The sequence below is a fragment of the Mytilus californianus genome, unplaced genomic scaffold, assembly GCF_021869535.1.
Source record: "Mytilus californianus isolate M0D057914Y unplaced genomic scaffold, xbMytCali1.0.p SCAF_10, whole genome shotgun sequence".
Classification (NCBI taxonomy): domain Eukaryota; kingdom Metazoa; phylum Mollusca; class Bivalvia; order Mytilida; family Mytilidae; genus Mytilus; species Mytilus californianus.
The window spans coordinates 22,862,466-22,884,136 of NW_026262582.1; the positions used below are offsets into that span (position 1 = coordinate 22,862,466).

Here is a 21,671-nt window from a genome sequence, read left to right on the forward strand (position 1 = left end):
AACATGTTTATGAGATCTCAACCCTCCCCCTATACCTCTAGCCAATGTAGAAAAGTAAACGCATAACAATACGCACATTAAAATTCAGTTCAAGAGAAGTCCGAGTCTGATGTCAGAAGATGTAACCAAAGAAAATAAACAAAATGACAATAATACATAAATAACAACAGACTACTAGCAGTTAACTGACATGCTTTGCCAATGAGAAAACTAGCCACCAAAGTTCAAATGAAGTGGATGTAACCAATTATTGCCAATCGTACGGCCTTTAATAATTAGAAAATCCCAAACCGTATAAAAGGCACTGACATGAAAAATATGAAACATTTCAATTTGGAAAAAAAAATAACGGTCTAATTTATAACAAAATGTTTACGAAAAACAAAACAAAAATATAACAGAGACAGGCACATAAGAATGGTGGCGGTGTTGAACATGTTTGCTGACCCCATACCTTCGCTCTAGACTTGGCGGTTGTGTAACAGTACAACATAGGATCAAACTATAAAAAAAAATTTAAAAGGGCTTAACTCATCAGATCGATACAAAGCAGAAAAAACATCTAACAAAAAGACAGACCGGACTTGGCAGGAAGTTTAGATAGATTGTACCTTGTTTATGTCTACAAATTATAATTAGTCTATGACTACTGAAAATTAAAATACATAATGTGATAAACAAGGTGCCTACGCAAAATCGTTTCGTCTGCATAACAGATCACAATAACTGGTTGAAATTAGCTGATTGAAAAACAATACAGTTTTTTTTTTGCACAAAGCGAAGGATAGAAAGACATATATTAGGCAAAAACTTTAGAACATAATGCAGAAATCATGTAGGAATATGAATTTAGCCCTCATGAAATCAAAATTAAAGGTCATATAGCTTAAAATTGCACAATAAAGACACATGGAAGATGTGGATTTAATAGAAGATACCTCATACGATATTTATAAAAGTTCAATAATTAATCTATGTTATAGGATAATTATGTATTGTTTCCTGTCCCGATTGACCATTCGTTTTTTCAAATATAATGCTGACCACTGTTCAAGATTTGAATTTTTCAAAACATTAAACTATTCTGCAACTACATGTACAATCTGTACAGAAAGTGTTGGTACATTCGTTTGGCGGATGTGATAATCCTATTCTGTGTAGCTTATACATCAAATCGAAATAAATGACGGGTTCATGTTCTTCGTCTTGTCGCCCATAAATGATCAGTAATTAAACACCTACTGTAAATATAGTGAAAGTAAGACCAAAGTTAGACAATAATATTACAGTTACAGGAAAATGTGTATACATCTACTTTCTTGTATTTGTAGGTTTTTGAATGAGCTGTATTTCCCCAACTCTGATATCAATTATTAATAAAATGTTCTGTTTTATGGAAGGGGAGACGTTGGGGACGGGTATTTAATAGCAACTTATAAAGGCCAACAATTTAATGTGACTACTGAAATAAATTATTGGCATCTAGATAACAAATTTGCGAGCTGTAAAATATTCTTTTTCAAGTTTTTTACATGCATTGAAAAAAAGAAAAGAATGTCAACATTGAAAAGTAAAACAAGGGGGCCATCAGGAATAACCATTTTATTTCCTGTTCCGAACAACAACAAGTAATTCTTATACAGGTCAAACGATGATTTACATATAGTTTTTAATCTATAACATCAATGCCAAAATACGTACGAAATGCTGATACATTATAACAATAGATACACGTTTAAGCATGTTATTAATAGTATTATAAATCTATGCAATAAAATAAAAGAAAAAATTGAATTGTCAATTTATAACAAAATTCAAAATGTGTGAGAACAACTTGAGAAACACATAACATCAACTTGGAAATTTCAGTTTATTAATCAATTGCAAATCCTGAATGCATGGTAAGTGCAGGATGAGGTGAAATAGAACAAGGTTAAGTGGCAGTAAACAGCATGATCGATAAATGGTTCTAAGGGATCACAAAATTTTTCAATTGTGTCGTGTGCCGGATTTTACGAAATGTAATGAAAATATGCCAGCCAAATTTGCCTCAATTTAAAGTACCTACCTTCTTTTGTGCAAAACTTCTTGTCGTCCACCATGAGAAAGTCTATTCCAAGAGACAGGAATGACTGTTTTTCAGAAGAATCTAAATTCAACAGGTACTCTAAACATACTTCAGGAACCATTATTGTAATTAAAAAGCTATTTTTGACCTCACAACCTCTGATAAATACTAAATGTACTGCCACACACATGTATTTAGCAGCCATGGTCCTAATGTCTTCCAACTCATTTCTACTTAGATTTTCTTTACAAGCAACATGAAATTTGACATCTCGGTAACCGTTTGCTGAAACAAATACATAATCTCTATCATTTATTAGTTAATCCTCCTGCGGAAACGACGTAAAAGCACAAAAATAGTGTAAAAGTATAGATATTAGTAACCACGAGTATCAAATAAAGAACAATATATCATATAATAATCAAATGTATGTGACTTTATGGCAAGCAGAATTGTCATCCTTTATGGTAAATCTTTAAATAAAGATCAAAATATTCTGTATCGCTCAACTGGTTTAAATGTATATATGTATATATATATGCAAGTCTAAATTGAAAACAACGTTCAAACCTATGATTGCGTTGGATAAAAATGGCATACAAAACAAATTTCTTGGTAGAAGGGTCTAAATACAGCACAAACAACATTTTCCAAAAAGACCAAAAAAGTGAAAAAGTATATTTTAACAAAACGCATTTGACTATCAGGTCGAACAACTGATGTTCTTAAACCCTGCTGACTGACATTGGCGATTGCCAAATAAACGGATCGCCGATGTAATAAATGGATCTCAATTATAAATTTGATACTAAACAGAAAACAATAAACTTGCGGAGAAGATGATGTACCGCAAACAAAAGTTGCAAAGGTTTTTGTACACCATATCCGGATTTCGACAATTAATGTCTCTTCAGTGATGTTAGGAATCGAAACGGTATTTGGAAGGCCATATGATCACATCCTTTGAAACTTCATTTAAAGTTGATAAGACGTTTCCGATACCCTGAACCATTTGAGTTGCCTTTCCGTATCTATTTAAAACATTTAAAAACAAGCATTCTGAGAGTATTGCATGGCAATACATAGTCCCCTACTGGGTAAAAATGCATTATACTGGAACAAAATGCTAACTTGTTCTATAACTTGTCATGGTGTAAACAAAAAGAAAATATCAATTCAATATCTTCAAGCATGACTAAACACAGTGTGGAAAACTGATTATATGAGTGAATTTTTCAAGTCCAAGGACCATAACTCTGCATAAAATTATCAGACCGAAACAAAAATTTGAACTTGATCTGTAACTTGTCATGATAAAACTATATAACAATTATCAATCAATATCTTTAAGCATGATGACAAAAAGTGTAGAAAACACTCTAACATTAGATATGATTAATAGTTCTCTTAAATTAGATATGATGTAATACAATGTATATCTATTTTTAAATTATAATCAAATACAATTAATAGTTCCAAATATTTTGTCTTTCATTTGTCACAAACTAATATAGATTTGTAACTTATCTATAAAATGTCAACAACTTTTATCTATACACAATGTAATGTAATGAAATATATACCTTAAAAAAAATAGATTATTATCTAATTAAAGAATTTCACTTCATCATTTTTTTTTTATATATATAGCATTCAGAAAAATTAGTTTATACAAATAACAAACACTTCAAACAATGTACCAAAGAATGACTTTTAAAAAATGTGTTATCTCCCTTTGTACAGAAATATGGTTTAACATACAAAATGTAGTACTCTAACATTAGATATGGACTATGATATCTCTAGACTAAATCATCAAACCGGGACAAAATTCAAACTTGATCTATAACTTGTCATGATAAAACTATATACCAAATATCAAATCAATATCTTGAAGAACGAAGAAAAAAAGTGTTGAAAACTGATTTGCCGGACTGACGGATGGACGGACGAACAGTCAGACAGACGGACAGAGTGCAAACCTAAAGACCCCTTCGACTTATTCGGTAGGGGACTAAAAACCTCCTGAAAAGCAAATTAAGAATCAAAATTGAAAAAAGATTTTGTTTAAAACTCAAAAACTCTTAAATGCATAAACAGAATGAGAGAAAACTATGAAAACTGGCCATCGGAAAACAAATTGCCTCCGTGGCCACCGTTTTCCATTGATCTAAACAAAAAAACGGCTTTTTATTACTCGATGACCTTCCATACATCAATCCAACACCATTTGTTAAAATGGTCAAGAAGCTTCAAAGAAGATAAATCAAGCGTGATTTTTGATTGGTTTCAATGAAAAATATGCGCCATTAATGCTGTCAGGTTCCTCCAGATCATTTTTGAATAAGTATAGTTTGCAAACGATTTTACAATTACCAATCAAGTAAAGCTTCCAAACATTTCTCAGTGTAGTTTAAGAGTAGATTATTTGAAAAAAAAACTGGTCAATCTGAATTTGGTTCGCCTCTGACGTTAATGTTTTATCTCATTGAAATCCAATGAATATCATTTATGGACAATCGTCAATGCATCAATACTACACAGTTTGTAATTTACCATGCATGTAGATTCAGTGAAGACAATAAAAAAAAATGTTCCCACTAGGAACTATATGCAAACAATTCCGTCATTTTGCAACCAATTCACATTAAATCAAATCAGTTTTCTAATGTCTTCTAGTCATCAATCTTTTTAAAAGATTTCTCCTTGAAGACACAAAGGAGACGATTTTTGGAAATTGGCCAATTATGATAGAAAGACTACTGTTGGAAGCCAAGTTTTCACATACAATTGCTACTAAATGAAAATATCTTGTAAAATACCTTCCATATATTTTTATGTTTTAAAATATTTGTCTGGATACTGTATCTTGATCATAAAACAGCCTCTGTCTAAGTTTAATAGAATTCAAGGAAGGTTTGAAAAAGTTAGTGATGTCCGAAAATCTTTAACTTTAGACTCTATCTAAATGTGAACTGCGAAAAAAAACTAAGTACATGTATCAGTTAAATCTGTAAATATGAAAGTAATCTTAGTCTGGAAACTATTTTAATCATAAATAAGCTTCTGTCAAATCTTCATGTCCCTATTGGAATGAGGACATTTATTGGTGTACTTCATGAACTAGTTTTGTGTTTGTGTTGTGTTCTCTTTCTGTATGAAGGCCGTGGACAGTTTCCTAGTTCTTGAATTGTAGATCTACTCATATTTTAGTTACACTCTTAAATTGCATTAAGACTCCCCGAGGGTCAATACTTCTGTGTTGACATAAGTTATCATTGGTATTGTCATGTTTATTATTAAAGTGTTTAGAAAACAATGGATTAAATTTCAACTTTGTACTTTATTTGACCTTTTAACTTTTTTGATTCGAGCGTCACTGAGGAGTCTTATGTGGACGAAACGCGCGTCTGGCATACACAATTCTTAGCCTGATATTTTTGATGAGTTTTTTTACAACCACTTGGTCAATGCCACTACTGATGGAGTTTTCCTCCCCGATGGTATCACCAACCCAGTAGTCATCTCTTTGGTGTTGACATGAATTATCATTGATATTGTCATATTTCTGAAATAACTGTAGACAGAACTTTGAATTGTTGGAATTACAAAGGATTTTCAACTTTGTATTTTATTTGACCTGTAAACTTTTGTTATTCAAGCATCAGTGATGAACCTTTTCTAGATGAAACGCGTGTCTAGTGTACACAATTATTAGCCATGCAGCTTTGATAAGGTTTTTTTCACGGTTTGTGATGGGATTCATGTTGCTCAGTCTTTAGTTTTTAAGTAGTTGTAAGCTGGTGTTACTATTATGTCATTTTCCGATTTGTCCATAATTTGGTGGGTCTCCTTTTGACTTCTTTTATTCTCCCTTTGGTATCTACTGCCTTTAAAGGTTTATTAAGTCCTCACATAACTTCACGTATATATGCTAACTGCCTATTTCCCCACTTCCTGCCCGTTTAATATTGTTATGTTCTCAAGCCGAATTATATGTGTTCATACCTTTTGTCTTGGAAAAATCTGTGGCAATGATCATAATGAGTCCTGATTTTGACTACATTTTGAATTTATTTGGAGATTGTTGAGTTAAATATGAAAGTATTTGTGTGAATTGTTGATCAGCTATAGGTCAATTTGTTAGTATAAATTCGCATAAATTTTCTGCAATGCACATATTTCGAGTGATACAATAAATCACTATTTCTTTGTTTTGGTGATTAGTACGGTTATTGTATCATTAATGATATTATTAAACCATATTCTTTATATTAAATTGATTGGATCAACTACATATATGCCACTGTCGTTATGAACTATACTGCTATATAAAACTGAAAACGAAATATACAAACAAAAGCTTTTGGTAGTATATAGCTGAGTTTACCGAGAGATCTACAGTGTTGCCGTTGATGACTAAACGTCTCAATTCGAATTCTGCTTAAGTAAGGATATAAATTGCAAAAATGAAGTTCTGACAATGTTGAGTTGACTTATATTCCGAAAAAAAGTTAACACATATTCATGTATTTTCCTCACCTGGATTACCACTAGGTTCATAAAAATGCAAAATATTCCTATAGTGTTTTCCGTAGTCCATCAGCTGTTTAAATAGATCGATCCTCCTAGCATGGAATAGCATTGCTTGCAGGAATAAAATATTATCCCGTGACAATTTACCATCTTTTATCAAATGGTCAAAAAGCTTCAGTGGCGTTAATATTTGTTCTAAAACTGATCTTGCAGTTCCACATTCCCCTGTTGACAGTAAATAAATTAAAACATACATTAGTAAATTAAACGGAAGGCTTTTTATTGCCGGAAACAATCTGTCAGTGTGATCTTTTTATGCACCTTTTTATTTATATTATTTACAAAATAATGTTTTCTTAGATTTCAAACATTCAGTTTTTTTAGTGTTCTTAAATGAAATCAAAAAACATAAGCTAGATGGATCTTCTGCGACAAATTAATGTTATAGACAATACATATTTTAGGTGTTTCATGTCGTATAACACACCCCAAGGTGTGAACTATTGCTTTTAAGAGAATATTGGAGAAAAAAAAAGTTTATAAAACTGTCAACTAAATGTAATAACGCAAACTTAGGGGGCAATTTACCGTTTTGGCCATTTGTTTAATTGATGAACATTGTAGGTGTTGATAGTTTCTGTTTATAAAACAAGATGTGATAGATATCAATGGAATATTCAAAACATATAAGAGAAACTGACAATTCAATGGCTAAAAAGGAAAGGACAAACCAGCCCACAAAATATTACATAGCAAACCTTATCAAAACCTTGGGTTGATCACAAGCGCTCATGAAGAGTAATCAAATCCTGCTTCATTAGTGGCACCCGCTATGTTGCTATAGCTAAGTACGAAACTGGACATACGTCTTGATGTTGCATAGAAGAAACGAGGAAGGGTGGTAGTAACGATAATTGGAATATACCGGGAGTCATTTTTGACACAGATATTCCATAACGGTAAACCAAGTCGTTTATAGCATTCGAAGAGATGACTTCAACTTAATCAATAAGAACCCATTTAGACCACAACACGCTTTCGAGGAAATCATGACGAAAACGCTAGTTTTTGAATATAATATATATAATATCAACAGAAAGATATGTCCTCTATATGCAGGGGCTGCTGGAATGATCACCACTGAGAAGATGATATAATCCCCTTGATCATAAAGTTAGTTTTTAACCAACTCTCATTGTCTAGATGTGAGTCAGATATGAGACAGGCTGAACTGTATCCTTTATTTCAATTTCTGTTGGATAGGAGTGTTCAACATAGTTCAACATAGTCATCAAACTTTAAATTATATAGTGAGAAGACATCATCTATATAGTGGCACCCGTTATGTTGATCATGCAAAGTCATCATCGTACGTTAAACGATTATGCTAGCCTCTTTTCGGATTTATGTTAACATGAGCAACACGACAGGTGCCTCAAAAGGAGCAGAATCTGCTTACCCTTCCGGTGCACATGAGATCACCCCCAGTTTTTGGTGGGGTTCCTGTTGCTCCGTATTTAGTGTTCTATGTTGTGTTTTATGTACTGTTGTTTTTCTGTCTTTTTCTTTTTTTGCCATGGCGTTTTCAGTTTATTTTTGATTTATTAGTTTGAATGTCCCTTTGGTATCTTTCGTCCCTCTTTTTGTTCTTTTCACATTTCCAACAAAAACTACTGACATAAGAACAAAAAACAATGTACCTATCTAAGAGTACTTAAAGGTACTGAAAATCACTTTAAAACCATTAGCAACTACTTAATATATTAAGCCCTCCCATACTAAACGAAAGTATCAATCAGTACATATTTAACAGATTAATATGTTTAGTTTAAAGAAGTCATAAACAGTCAGTCATAGAAATGCATAACCTTGTGCAATGCCAAAATATGAGAGCATTAAATCGACAGAATGTAAGACGATATACATTCATCAATGTATACCAATACATATTTAATCATGATTTAATTTGTCAAAAACAAAAGCACTGTTTGTACCGATAAAAACAGTATTAAAAGATTTTACAACTTTGTTAATTGATATTCCATTAGAATAAGTTGATTCAAAGGATCAATAAGATTACAAAGATCGTCATTAATTTTATGGGCTTTATAAACAACATTACTGTAAGAATAGGAACAATCGGCCACTTTTCATTTCAATCTGTATTCATATCTAGAATGGGAAACACCAGTGTTAATAGTAAAGAAGTCATGTTTTTACTATTGCAAGCGATAATAGATTTTGACTGCATGTACTATTTACAGATCTTTGATTTTTTTTAATATCTATATCTAATTCATACATCCCTTAGAGTAAGTAGTTTCGCAGTAACTTTGATGCCCGACTTCGATTGCTGATAAGATTGATGTTAATAGTTTGAAAGATGTTTCATGGATAACTTGGCAGACCGCATCACTGTAATATTGTTTGTAAGGGCGTGTATTTTCCAATCGTTTCGTTGGTTGATATAGTCGAGCGTTTGAATTTGTCATGTTTAATGGACTTTTTAAAGGACAAGGTACGATAAGGAGCGTTTTTGGTCCCCTCTCCAGATAATGTATATTAATATCATTGACGGTCTTAGGATAGAAACTTAAAAAAAACAATGATTTTATTGTGTTCCGGTGAAAGGAAGGTTGCCTAGCAACAGTTTTTATTAAATATCAAAATTATCACATATTAATTGCTTTATCAGTACAAATTTGAACAATTCCAAATACCTCTGTTTGTTTAAGAAGAACTTGAAGTCACAAATGTTTAGTCCCTTTGATTTCGTTTACTATATGCTTAAAAACAACCTAGCAACGGTTCAAAAATGGGTGTTTTCCCCTCTGAAATATGAATTTAGCAGTTGTTTGAAGATTTTTCTTTTCCATATGGTGTTGCATTCAAATATACTAGCTTAGTCATCATTATTCTTTTTAACAAATTCCGTACTGAGCATAACAATATAAATGTTGATTAGTAACTGCAAAAAAAATATTTGAATTAAAGACAACTACAAATCAATTAGTTATTTTATTGTACAAATTAAATTAAATGCAATGCAGATTGTATGTTTATGAACAGCTATTAGTTAAAAATGAAGTCAGTTCAATTCTAGTTCACTTAATGCTGATCAACAACTTAGGTACATAAAAAGTGCATAGCAATCGTTCAATAATGGGTTCATTATATCATCTAAAGTATGAATTTAGTAATTTTGGGAGAATATACTATCTCATATGGTGTTACACTATAATATAAACATCTAGATTATGAATAATCTTTTTTGACGAATTAAAATATCGAGTATAGAAACACACATGTTACCTAGCAACAGCAAACATTTTTTTCCCAAAATTAAAGACAACTACAAAACCTATGCTTCAATTTGAAGGTCTTTTCGTGAAAACAAGAATATAAAGGATTTACTAATTAAGGGTGGGTCTGAACAGTTTTTAAAGATATATAACAGTTAACATGCAAGTTACTGATAAGAGTATATGATTGCATAAGTCAATTCTTTGGGTGGATGCTTATGTTTAAGCAAGGATTTATATAATAAGAAGGCACCCTTTATTTAAGTCATTGTACAATTAAATAAATATAATTAATCAATTAAAACTATACAAAATCTTGTGACACACTGACTGCACATTTAATGTTTTATCAATTTTAAAAGTTGTAATAGAATGCCATTTGGTTTTCTCAACTTTTTATTATCCATTATTACATCACATGTATGTCTCATAAGAATCCATACTTTTAATTGGATGACAACAATCGAAAGGCATTCCAAAATAAGATGTTATTTCCAAAAGAAATGCAACATTTACGACAGCACGTACTTCCCTTGACAACGTCACAAGAATGCATAGGAAAGCAAATAAAATATTTGATAAAATTCATAATTTTATAGTTATAGCATTAAAATTAATAGTGATCTGAATGTTTCTTTTGTAACCTCCGCGCTTCATATAAAATGTGTTTCGGTCATCGCTTTAACACCGCAATAACAAAGAATAATAAATATTTTCAGTTCACCGAGACATTTCTCTGGGATTTAAATACATAGAATAGAAAACAAGCACTACTTCAACGTTGGCTGAAGACGAAGTGAAGAACATTCGTCACATATCGCCATGTAGTTCCGAATTTATGCTGTATTCGTTTGGCATTTATAGGGTGAAATTTCCACGATGAACACCAATTTGATTCATTGAGACATTGTGTATTTAATTCTTAAGAAGACCACTAATTAAATGGTCATAAACATACAGCTAACTTAAAGAATAAAAGAGATGAAATGTATAGTATTATTTTCAAAGGTTGAAATATTAAAAAATTATAATCACATGTGTTTGTCGTAGTTAATTTGCGAATATTAAATATTCATCTTTTAAAACACCATGCACATGTTGGTGCACAGTTTCGCTTGGTTAGTCATTTTTCCACCCAGCGCAAAACTCATGAGACAAACACTGCCTCGGTTGTCTCGTTGTAGCGTGTTCGCCTCGAGTGCCATATATCGTGCGTTCTGACCCCGGCTGCCCCAAACCACAGACTTTAAAATTGGTATTTGCTGATTCACCGCTAATTACGTGGTATAAAGGGTTAAGCGCAAAGACCAGTTGGCTCGGAGTCAGAATATATAGAGTCCAGGTAGGGTGATATGTCTTCCTGCGGACTGTGTAACCTTGTGAGCTAGCATATTAAAAATCATGACACAAACAACCAACTCATGCAGTAACACGATGTCCAGTAGTCAGCACTTCTGTGCTAGCATGAATTAACATTGATATGGTCATATTTAAAAATTAGCTGTTTACATAACTTTGAATTGTTTGAACGTGTAAATATATGATCCAAGAATTATACGAATCTTTTATTAATTTAATTATGTTTATAGTCATTATAAGAGGAGATCTGATCGATTGAATGTTATTTTCTGACCGTTCAGTGACAAATAATTCATGTGCTATTACCCAGCAAACACACAACATTTTAAAAACATTTTTTAAATGTCATATGGACGTCTCTCACAAAATATTTCAATAAGATATCATTTAAACATAAAAAAAATGTTTATTTTATTGTTTTTGAAATGTTTTATTTCTAACATTTAAGTAAAATGTTTTTACAACATTAACAAAATATTATTTGCTAATATCTTTTATTCATGTTCTCAAACATTGTTCTAAAATATCCCGTAGATATTTCATAATATAAAAAAATAATATTTTCTTCAATTGGTATTTTATATTTTAACAACATTTAAAGTAAATATTTTCCAAATATCCAAAAAACATTCTACAAAAAAATGTTTTACAGAAAATATAGTTTTGCTATTTGCATAAAATGTTTTATAACGTAAAATTAAAATGTTTTACATAAAACATCTGAAAATTATCAGCTAAATGTTTTCTATAAAATATTCTGACATACACATTACTTAATAGTCTTACTGATATTTTATTCAACATTTTACGGATATAAAAATAACATTTTATTTAAACTTTATTCAAAACCACACAAACAAGGTATTGTGGAATTAGCTCGTTTTTTTTCAGGATAAGATATAGTACTACATTTCAACAATATCATGACAAGCAAGATACTATGTTGAAGATCCTTGAAGTCAGATTTTATTCCTTCTTATATTAAAATTCAAAAGAGTCAACATAAAATTAAGCAATAATGTATTAATAAACAATCACCTTTCTTTAATGTTTATTCATTTCGTTCGTGTATATTTTAGAAATTAAGAAATGAAAACTGTAACCGTACTAAGTTCAATTTTCGTATCGTTTATATGCCTTACGGAAAACCGACCTTTTCCGGAATCGACTTTTGTTTTATCACCGGAAATGATTTTGAAATTTGAATTTCGAAACGATGACAGGATATCAACAAAGAGAGCCAAGAAAATTGTTTGTTACGCGATATATACTCACTTGGTAAGAATGATTAATCTGTTAAGATGAAACTTGTGCATTCATTGTGTGTGTTCAATCATAATCGGAACCAAATTACATCTGTTTCTGGAGGTGCGGATCAATGTTTTGAAAAAAGGGGGGCCCCTGCCCAAGGCAAGCAAACGTTTGGAGTGATACTTGTAAATAGTCTATACATTTATCTTATAAGTAGCTCCATAAGGGGGGTCGGGGCCCCTAAATCCGCCACTGTTCAAGCATCTACGTACAACAATTATGAATTTGCTCATTAATATAAAAAAAAATATCAGGATATGTGACTTGTGTGTTTGATTGCCAATACACCTAATTGCTATTTGTCCACCATTACTGGCCATGGACATCACAAAAGTTCCCTTAAAAAGTTGCCGTCATATAATAATATTTGACACCACAATTGAAAGTAATACACCTTATTGCTATTTGTCCGCTATTACTGGACATCACACAACTGTCACGAGTTCCCTTAAAATTTTGACGTCATCATAAAAAATATCTGATGCCACAATGGAAAAGTGATAAGGTGTATTATTGTATGACGTATGCTGACGTAAAAAGTTCAAGCGGGACAGATTTCCAAATACTGAAATAGCGATAAGGTGTATGAGACAGCTATCCACCAGAATTTAAATGACTTAGATAAAAGAAATTATAGGTCACTGTACGGCTTTCAAAACTGAGAAAACCAATGCCATATAGTCCACTTTGAAGCCTTGACAAACAAATGTTAAATTTTTCTCAACACAATTGAAACAAAACAACTAACTGCCTACATTAAATACACATTATGAAAAAGAAATTTGACAGACTTAAACCAACAACAACTATTGCAACAAGCATGACTCAATACCTTGTTTCCGAAGCACACAAACAAGTTACAATAACACTAATATAAGCACCATTTGTGTATGTATGTATTTGCAAAACAGTAAATTAAATTTCCCTTAACAGCTTAATGAACATTACAAAGACTATGTAAGACTTCAGTACAAGCAAAATAATTAAAACTGTTGCTTAAAATTATATTTATTGCTTCATACACACAATGTACATACAATGTATCTTTTATTTTTTAACAGGAGCTAAAAGAAAAGCCACAAAGGACAAGTTCAATATGCAGGTTTACAATTTGGAAGTGGCGCAGGTTCTTTGGAATGTCTACAACCTTTCAGGAGAATTTTTTTTTGAAGTAAGATTTTCATACAGAATTACTGTTATTCCATATTTAATTCAAATATTTAGCATAAACAATGCATTACATTCAAGATTAAGGGCATACAATACAGAAAAGATATCTGGATATTTGAATAAATTATTTTTTTTGTGACAAAATAGAAACAAGTTGTTTATTTAAATCAATCTTTTAGTCCAACAGTGTGCTTTCATAAACAACAAATATGCTTTCCTTTGAAGTATTTCAAATACATATATAAACAACTCATTTAATGACATCTGTGTGTTTCTCGGAAGTTAAGTTATATTATTATCATCATTGCGAAAACAATGCGTAACACTTCGATAAGTTATTATGTGCCTATAGTATACTTCTAGGACTGTATCATATGCCCTTAGATACAAATGACAAGTTATAAACTATGTCACTCTACAGAGTTTAAAAAGGACAATAAGATGTTTAATGACATTATGTAGCAGGGCTTTAAAAGGCCCCTACATGATACAATGCATTTAATGAAAACTAAAAAAAAACAAGAAAAACAACAGCCTGATTTATACAAAACAATAAAAGAAAAAAAATATGATAGACAACAATCAACAAGTATACTATAATGAAATAAGACTCTTGACTGGACACATATCTAGTCTAAAGTTTTTTATATGTTTTTTTTTTAATAACTAAATGAAGTTCAGCGTGGCACATTGCTCTCTCTTAACACGGTCAGCCATTTATCGTCCCCTTCCGACAGACTATCATCGTTATTTGTTTCAAAACTTTAAAGGGGAGGTGATGTATATCCTTCAGGCAACGTGAATCGTTCTATAAGAAAGGAATGTGCAAGAAGTTTATATACGAATGTAAGATTAATTTTTTTTTCAGAAGCATGGCACAGCAAGAAAAAGATATAAGACACTACAAGACATTCCAAGTGATTTTGAATAAGACAATTGATTGACTTTTTCAATGTATTCTTAAATAAATCAAATAGTTGATGTAAAATGGTGTTTTGTTCTCATCTCTTCAGCCAATTATCAATGATTATTGACTTAAGATGTAACCCTATTAGAAGTGTAGTGTTTTAGTTTAGAAAGAGAAGTTGTATTGAAAAATCTGAATTTGGGACACAAGTTTTAGTCAATGTAACTTGAACTTAAAAATGTGTATAATGTTTGCTTAATGTCCAATGGCATATATGTCATGCATGTTCAGGTTGACATATGCATGATGTGTATAAGATAGGTAATAAAAGTTGAGAGTGAAAAACTAAACATTATACCATTGTGGTTGGAATGTGGGCTTTCTTGCACTGTCTGTCGTCTGTCCACCTATATTTGTCGGATTTTGTCCAACAAATATTTTCATCACTGTTTTTCCCAAAACTGCTGATAAAGATGAGTTCATATTTAATGAGCTGCTTGATAGTGATGAACTGTGATGTGAGAACATTTTTGTATCTGGCACCTGTTTCCTGTTTGCTTATACATTGTATTTCAAAATGTTGAATGTTCTCAAATTTTTCATTACTTTAATTAGTAATGCTGATGAACAGAATGACTTCATATTTGGTAAGTGGCTTGATCATGATGAGTTGTGTCTGCCATTTTGGATGTGTCAAAATTTGTAGATACTTCTTGTTTTTAGAGACTTTGAATTGAATTTCATATGCTTAGCAAAACAACTGATTTATTCTTGTTTGTATATAGAATTAATCACTGTGTATAAATTAATTTAAGTAATGATTTGTTATTTAAAAAAGCAGGAAACTCAATCAAAAGTACAGAAATTTTTATATTGATATGATCTAGATATCAACCAAAAACATCTTCTTAAAACATTTTGAAAACATTTTTTAGGCACAGTCTCACTTGCAAGAAAACATCCAAAAAACATTTTTATAACATTATTTGAGGTTCATGATGTTTTTCAAACGTTCAGAAAATATTTCTAGAAAATATTTTTTAAAAGATTATCAAAATGTTTTATACGCCATTGTTTTTCACATTATCATGATATTTCTTTACAACATTTTAATTATATTATGCAAATATTTTAGAAAATATATTAGAAAACGTTTTAGCGATATATATTCTACCATACATTTAATGTTTTTCTGACGTTTTTTTGTGATATTTTCATGACATTAGACACAACATTTTAAAAACATTTTAAAGATGTTTTTGTGTTTGCTGGGTATGACGGAGGGTAATGTAGAAAATATGTTTAAACAAGAAATTCGAAGTTGCACGAATGTCGTTGAAAAAGAGGGGGGCGGGGGGCAATAAAGTACAAACAACACTCTGACCAAAAAAATACTCAAGATCCATCATAGTGTTGAATAGTTTTGTTTGATCTTTTTTACTGTTACACTTACATAATTGTATAATTGAAATTGTCACATGGTGTCTTCTTATGTCGTATGAATTACAATGTATGTTATTGTTCACAGTTCTGTAATTAATTTTTGCCATCCATAACGATTGCCTAAAATGTTAACTTGGCATGTCATACTTGATAGAAATGCGGAAGTGAAAGAAAGCATTCTTCACAAAAGCATCAACGGAGGAGGTTACATTTCAACGAAAATTGTACTAACATTTAATGTTGACACCAAGATCGATCGATCTGTTGGGTATAGAATTTATATTCAAAATTTGTTTTTACGTTACAAAAGACGTATTTATGCTTTGACATGCCAATCCACGATTAACGTCTGTGTCACAGTGTTCTAAATATTGAAATTTAGTCAATTGAGAACTGTTTGAGTATGAACCAATTTTTTCTATAACTTTGGTTTCATTTTTAAATATTCCCAAAATTTCTCTGAAGTTTGTCACAGTTCCTTTTTTATTTTGTGTCAGAACTCGACGGTCTGCTAAAATCTCACTTTAAATTCTTGCAATTATAAATACAGGATTATGCTGTGTTCCTTTTTCATAGATGTTAAATTTAAGTCATAAAAAGGTAGCCATTATAGCACGAAGAAAAGTCTGTCGTCGGACCCAGTGAATATGTGCGCACCGGAAATCATCTCCGGTCCGCAGTTCGTTTAAATATTTCTATGATTCAATGAAAACTACGACGATTTTTTTCATCTGTTTTTAATTTTTAACTATGAGCGTACATACGGCTCATTAAGATATTTGAACTGCATCAGCAATTATATTCAGGGAATTTCAGGTATGAATATGATCGTTGGCCGTAGGTACGCTTATAGTTTAAAATGCAGACAAATGTTTGGAAGCTGCCATTTTTCTACGCTTACGCAAATCTTGAGGTCTTTACTGCAACAAAGCATGAATTAAATTAGCGGAATTTGACAAATCTATTAATGTTTACAAAAATATAGGTTTTAAACTTTCAAATAATTATAGTATTATAATTTATGGCACGTCATTTTTAATTTTAACGAAAAAATGGGGGCCGTTCTCTGATACTTATCGTACCTTGTCCTTTACCTTGAATTTCGAGATTTTTGTTCATACATTTTTTGGTATCCAGTATAGTGAAATAAGATGCATTTTTTTTTATATTTATATACATTCCAAATGTGCTGGATGTGTACTGATTTATATTTTAGTTTACGATACATGTTTTTTTATAAGTTGTTATTCGCTTAAATTAGTTTTCAGTATACGTAATTGTGAGTATTCTTAGGTCTGTACTTTGTGTCTTTTACGTTTTTGTTAGTTTTTTTTTGTGCTTTGTATCGATTTGATGATTCAAATCCTTTTCAAATGATTTTTATAGTTTTTTTTAATGTTGTGCTGTTACACCATTGTCCCAGATCAAGGGGAGATTGGGCACCGGCAAACATGTTAAACACGGCCACATTCTGGATGTGCCTGTCCTAAGTCATGATCAGGATCCTGTTATTAAGTGGATAAATTCATACAGTCATTTATTTACATTTCACATACACAAATTTTGAGCTATACAAGTCTACATTTTCTTAACCTTTGTCGACAACGCTTAAAAGTACCAATATGTTTTCTTTTTTATGGGATTTATGTTCAGTCATAATAATTGTGTATGTTTTATACCTAGATGGATTGTTTGAGATTTTACTTTTAGAAGTGCAAACTTGTAAGCATCTATTTAAGGTGCCAATCTTATTTCTTTTCTTGAACATTGTTAATTTTTATGTAGCGACAAAATATTCAAGAAAAAGACAAATTATTGGCACCTTCAATATTTGCTGTCAACAAATTTTGCAATTTTAAACTTAAAATGTTTCCATTTAGTGCTTGCATTTATGTTAAAGATAATACCATGCTTAGGTACTCATACCATGCCGATGCAATAACCGTTTTGGGGGGGGGGGGGGGGATGAGGGGGAACTAAACGTATAGAAAAACATTAACGCAATTGAGTGGAACTGAGTTTAAACTAAGAAAGGTATTTTTTATAGTTTGATAAATAAAAAACATGACTAATCTAACGGCATTTCAATGCACATTGTTGTTAATATCGGCGTTTAGATGACATTGTTTGTTCGTCTGGGCTGATATGCATAAAGCCATTTAAGTGGAGATATCCAATCGTAGTACTTATTTATCGTATGACATGTAGGAAAATCAATCCGTTCGGAACAAATCTTAACTTAAGTAGTTTTATGCATATCAGCCCAGATGCTTACAGAGCACTACCATGCAATGTCTTAAATATTCAAACAATTATGTCGATTAAAAGTTTTTTTTTCAATAAATATGCATTTTGTTACTTTTCAATTTAGTAATTATTTAAGACATATCTGATAGTACATGCACATAATCGCTTGCTCTGTTAATTGAAAATACATACTATAAAAATAAGATGTGCTAGATTGCTAATGAGACAACTTTCCACCATAGACTAAATGACGTAGAAGTAAGCAACTATATGTCACTGTACGGCCTTTCAATAATGAGCAAAATCCATACCAAAGATAAAAAAAATAAAAGATCCCGAAATAACAAATGAAAAACAATTTAAACGAGAAAACGAACGGCCTGAATTATGTACAAAAGAACAAACGAAAATCAAATAGGATATACAGTAACCATAAACTGGCTGCAGACATGGGACAGGCACCTACAGAAGCAGCAATAGATGTGAAAGATAAATGGAGAATGTGTCCATGGGACACAGATGATGCCCCCGCTTGCATATAACGTTATAAAGGGGCATAATTCGAGAACGGTAAAAGTGTCGACACCCATATTCGAACTTGATCTGCATTGTGTGGTAATAAGCATTGTGTATACGTGTCATTACATTTTGTTGAGGCAAACTAAAGTTAGAGAACGGAAACCAATTTTGGGACGTACGGACGGACAGACGGACGTATAATGTACGTACGGACGGACAATGGTACCACTTGTCCCCGGTGACGACGGGGGCATGAAAACGGGCATTAAGTTTTGTGTCTACTCAAATGTTGAGGTTAACGGAGAAGAAACGTTGCGTTATACTGTATTGCCTTAATGTACTTTCGATCTGTCAAAGCCTATGAACCATGGCTTAAGGTCAAATAATTTACATGGAAGCGACAAATGCCAATGCTAATACAAGTGTATACCAAATACCACTGACTTATCAGGAGTGGTCACTTAAGACTGACCTACATTTTGAAAACACTAACTTAAACATAAACTATGCAAAAGTTTCAAAGTCAGTGAACCATAATGAAGGGGGAGGGAAACAAATCTCCATGGAAATTAGATGTGAAAATGCTAATACAACAGCATATCATTAACTTACCATTGTTCAACTCAAACAAACATTTGACCTAATCACAAACTTTAACATATACATGATATAAACAAGGTAAAATGAAAATAACATTATCATTTGTATGCCTTCTTAGCGCTTTTCTGAATTTACCTTTATCAGTAACGCTCAAAGCCAAACAGTTGAAAGCCGAATGAAAGAATACCAAACCACGCAAATGAACAGCTATACGACCAATGTGACCTTGAAATAATAGGCAAATCCGCCTAAAGTCAACTTTGCTTGGTGGAACCTTATCTTTATGTGACATTTACATGTGCATGCACTTAGTCAGGTGGCTCATTGGTAGTCATCTTGTGAAACATCTTAATGTTTTTTGGTAATTTGAAGAATAAGGGTTTTATGACGTAATGCATTTACAACTTTGATAGATTTGGGACAACCTAAAGCCTGACATAGTGCGTAGAGGACTGTTTGTTATTGAAGACTGTACGTTGTCCCATATACGTATTTGGCTTATTGCTGTCTTCATTTGCTGACTCATTGAAGTAATTCATTCATCTAAAATCATTCATAATTATTTGAGATCTGCAAAAATCAACGAATTCGTTAAGAAAGAAAAATTATTCAGGTGTGACTAAAAACATTTAGCATCTGAAAAGGATATTAACTGTAGAGCGAAACATGAACTCATGAACATTGTTAAGATAGGTAAGCAATCCATATCGACAAAACGAAAACAGAAAAAACTTACAATGAAAAAAGGGTAAGCCCTCTACAATAGTAAAAAAGACAAGAAAATAGATCAGACCACAAAAATACCAAACAGAAACTTCGCGGTCTTCACATCTCTTGTTCTTATTCAAAAATGTTTCGAATTACCTCCAAGTAGAAATTTCATATTTTCTATATCCTCTGCAACCAGTTCCCGTGCAATTTTTATTAAAAAAATATTGAGTTGATAATCTAGACCTGGATGCTCCAAACTGTAATAAGGGACTGTTTCTGAAAAAAAATCGTACGCAACAACGTTAGATCAAAAATAAAGAGAAACAATAAAACAAAACTTTGATCTAGAGGTTAAACATAGATTTGAGTATTCCCTTGAAGACACGATTCGTTATCTGCAGCTAAAAATTAAATGTAACCATCAAGGAGAGGAAATGTTTGATCTATCAGTGCATTTGTAGACTTCGATAAAGCCTTATATTATCTTCAAAGAAGTTCATAATACAAATTTGCCTTGAGTCAAATAAATGTTAAATTTCTTAGAATTGTTTATAGTTTATTTGAAGATCTTAAACCACAAATTACACATAATAAACAAGCATCTGAAATGTTTGCAAATGGAAAATCTTACTCCACTATTATTTTCTGTGTACTTTAATGGTCTTTAAGACATTTGTGGAGAATATTAATGGTAAGATGTACATTTAATTACATCTGATGTAGAAAATGAACTGAACATTTCTTTTAAGATATTTATCTAAATGTATGCTGACAATGCAATTTTACCTGTTTAATGAAGTACAGATTTACAATTTCTTTTAAATGGTTTTTCACAGTATTGTGGAAGTGGAAACTTAAAATAAATGCAAAGGTAATGATTAGTTTTAAAGGTAAACCACAAATAATTTTAAAGTTTCCCTTTACAACGAAGGCATACTAGATATTTAAAAAAAAGTATATTGTTTTGAGTTCTGTTCTCAAGAAACGTATCCGATTTGCAATCGGGTCGACGAAATATCTACAAAATTCAAACTATCTAAGCAATGTATAGTGTTCTTAAAATGTAGATCTAATCATTTAACCTAATAAAAAGCCAGCCTTTAAAGATATTGACATATTTGTAGAACATTTATGCTTTATTCAAATTCTGTCCATAATTAATAATATTTTAAAGATAAAAGCCAAAACGCTTAAATGTGTCAAAACGTTTGATTTATTTATTTTAAAAGATCAATTAATGATACTAGTCATATTGTCAACTGTGATACAGTTATTTGCTGTTGAAATTTTCTGAATAGTGTTTTTCTCTATTCTACAACAATTTTCATGTCAGAAGCGGAAAAACTAAAAAAATTATCATGTATGTGCAATACATGTAACTCCTTTAAGAAGTCATTTTATAATTTTACTAAAAAAATTTAAAGAAGGTAGATCTTGACATATTACCATCTTATCCCAACTCGTTTGCTATGACCATGTTTGTAGTGACGTTTTGGAT

At 31.5% G+C, this 21,671-nt stretch overlaps 1 protein-coding gene and 1 long non-coding RNA gene across 2 annotated transcripts in view; one reads left to right on the forward strand and one right to left on the reverse strand.

Moving 5' to 3' along the window:
* LOC127717781 (uncharacterized) overlaps positions 1 to 21,671 on the reverse strand; it is a 55,060-nt gene that overhangs the window by 10,389 nt on the left and 23,000 nt on the right. The window contains exons 3-5 of the mRNA XM_052223614.1: positions 20,327 to 20,449; positions 6,611 to 6,829; positions 2,069 to 2,353 (exon numbers count right to left, since the gene is read on the reverse strand). Of these exons, the coding sequence (XP_052079574.1) occupies positions 2,069 to 2,353; positions 6,611 to 6,829; positions 20,327 to 20,449 (627 nt within the window). The remainder of the gene's footprint in view (positions 1 to 2,068; positions 2,354 to 6,610; positions 6,830 to 20,326; positions 20,450 to 21,671) is intronic.
* Positions 12,395 to 14,734, forward strand: LOC127717782 (uncharacterized). Its single transcript, XR_007989370.1, has 3 exons — positions 12,395 to 12,543; positions 13,638 to 13,747; positions 14,615 to 14,734. It is a non-coding gene; the product is annotated as an uncharacterized LOC127717782 (long non-coding RNA).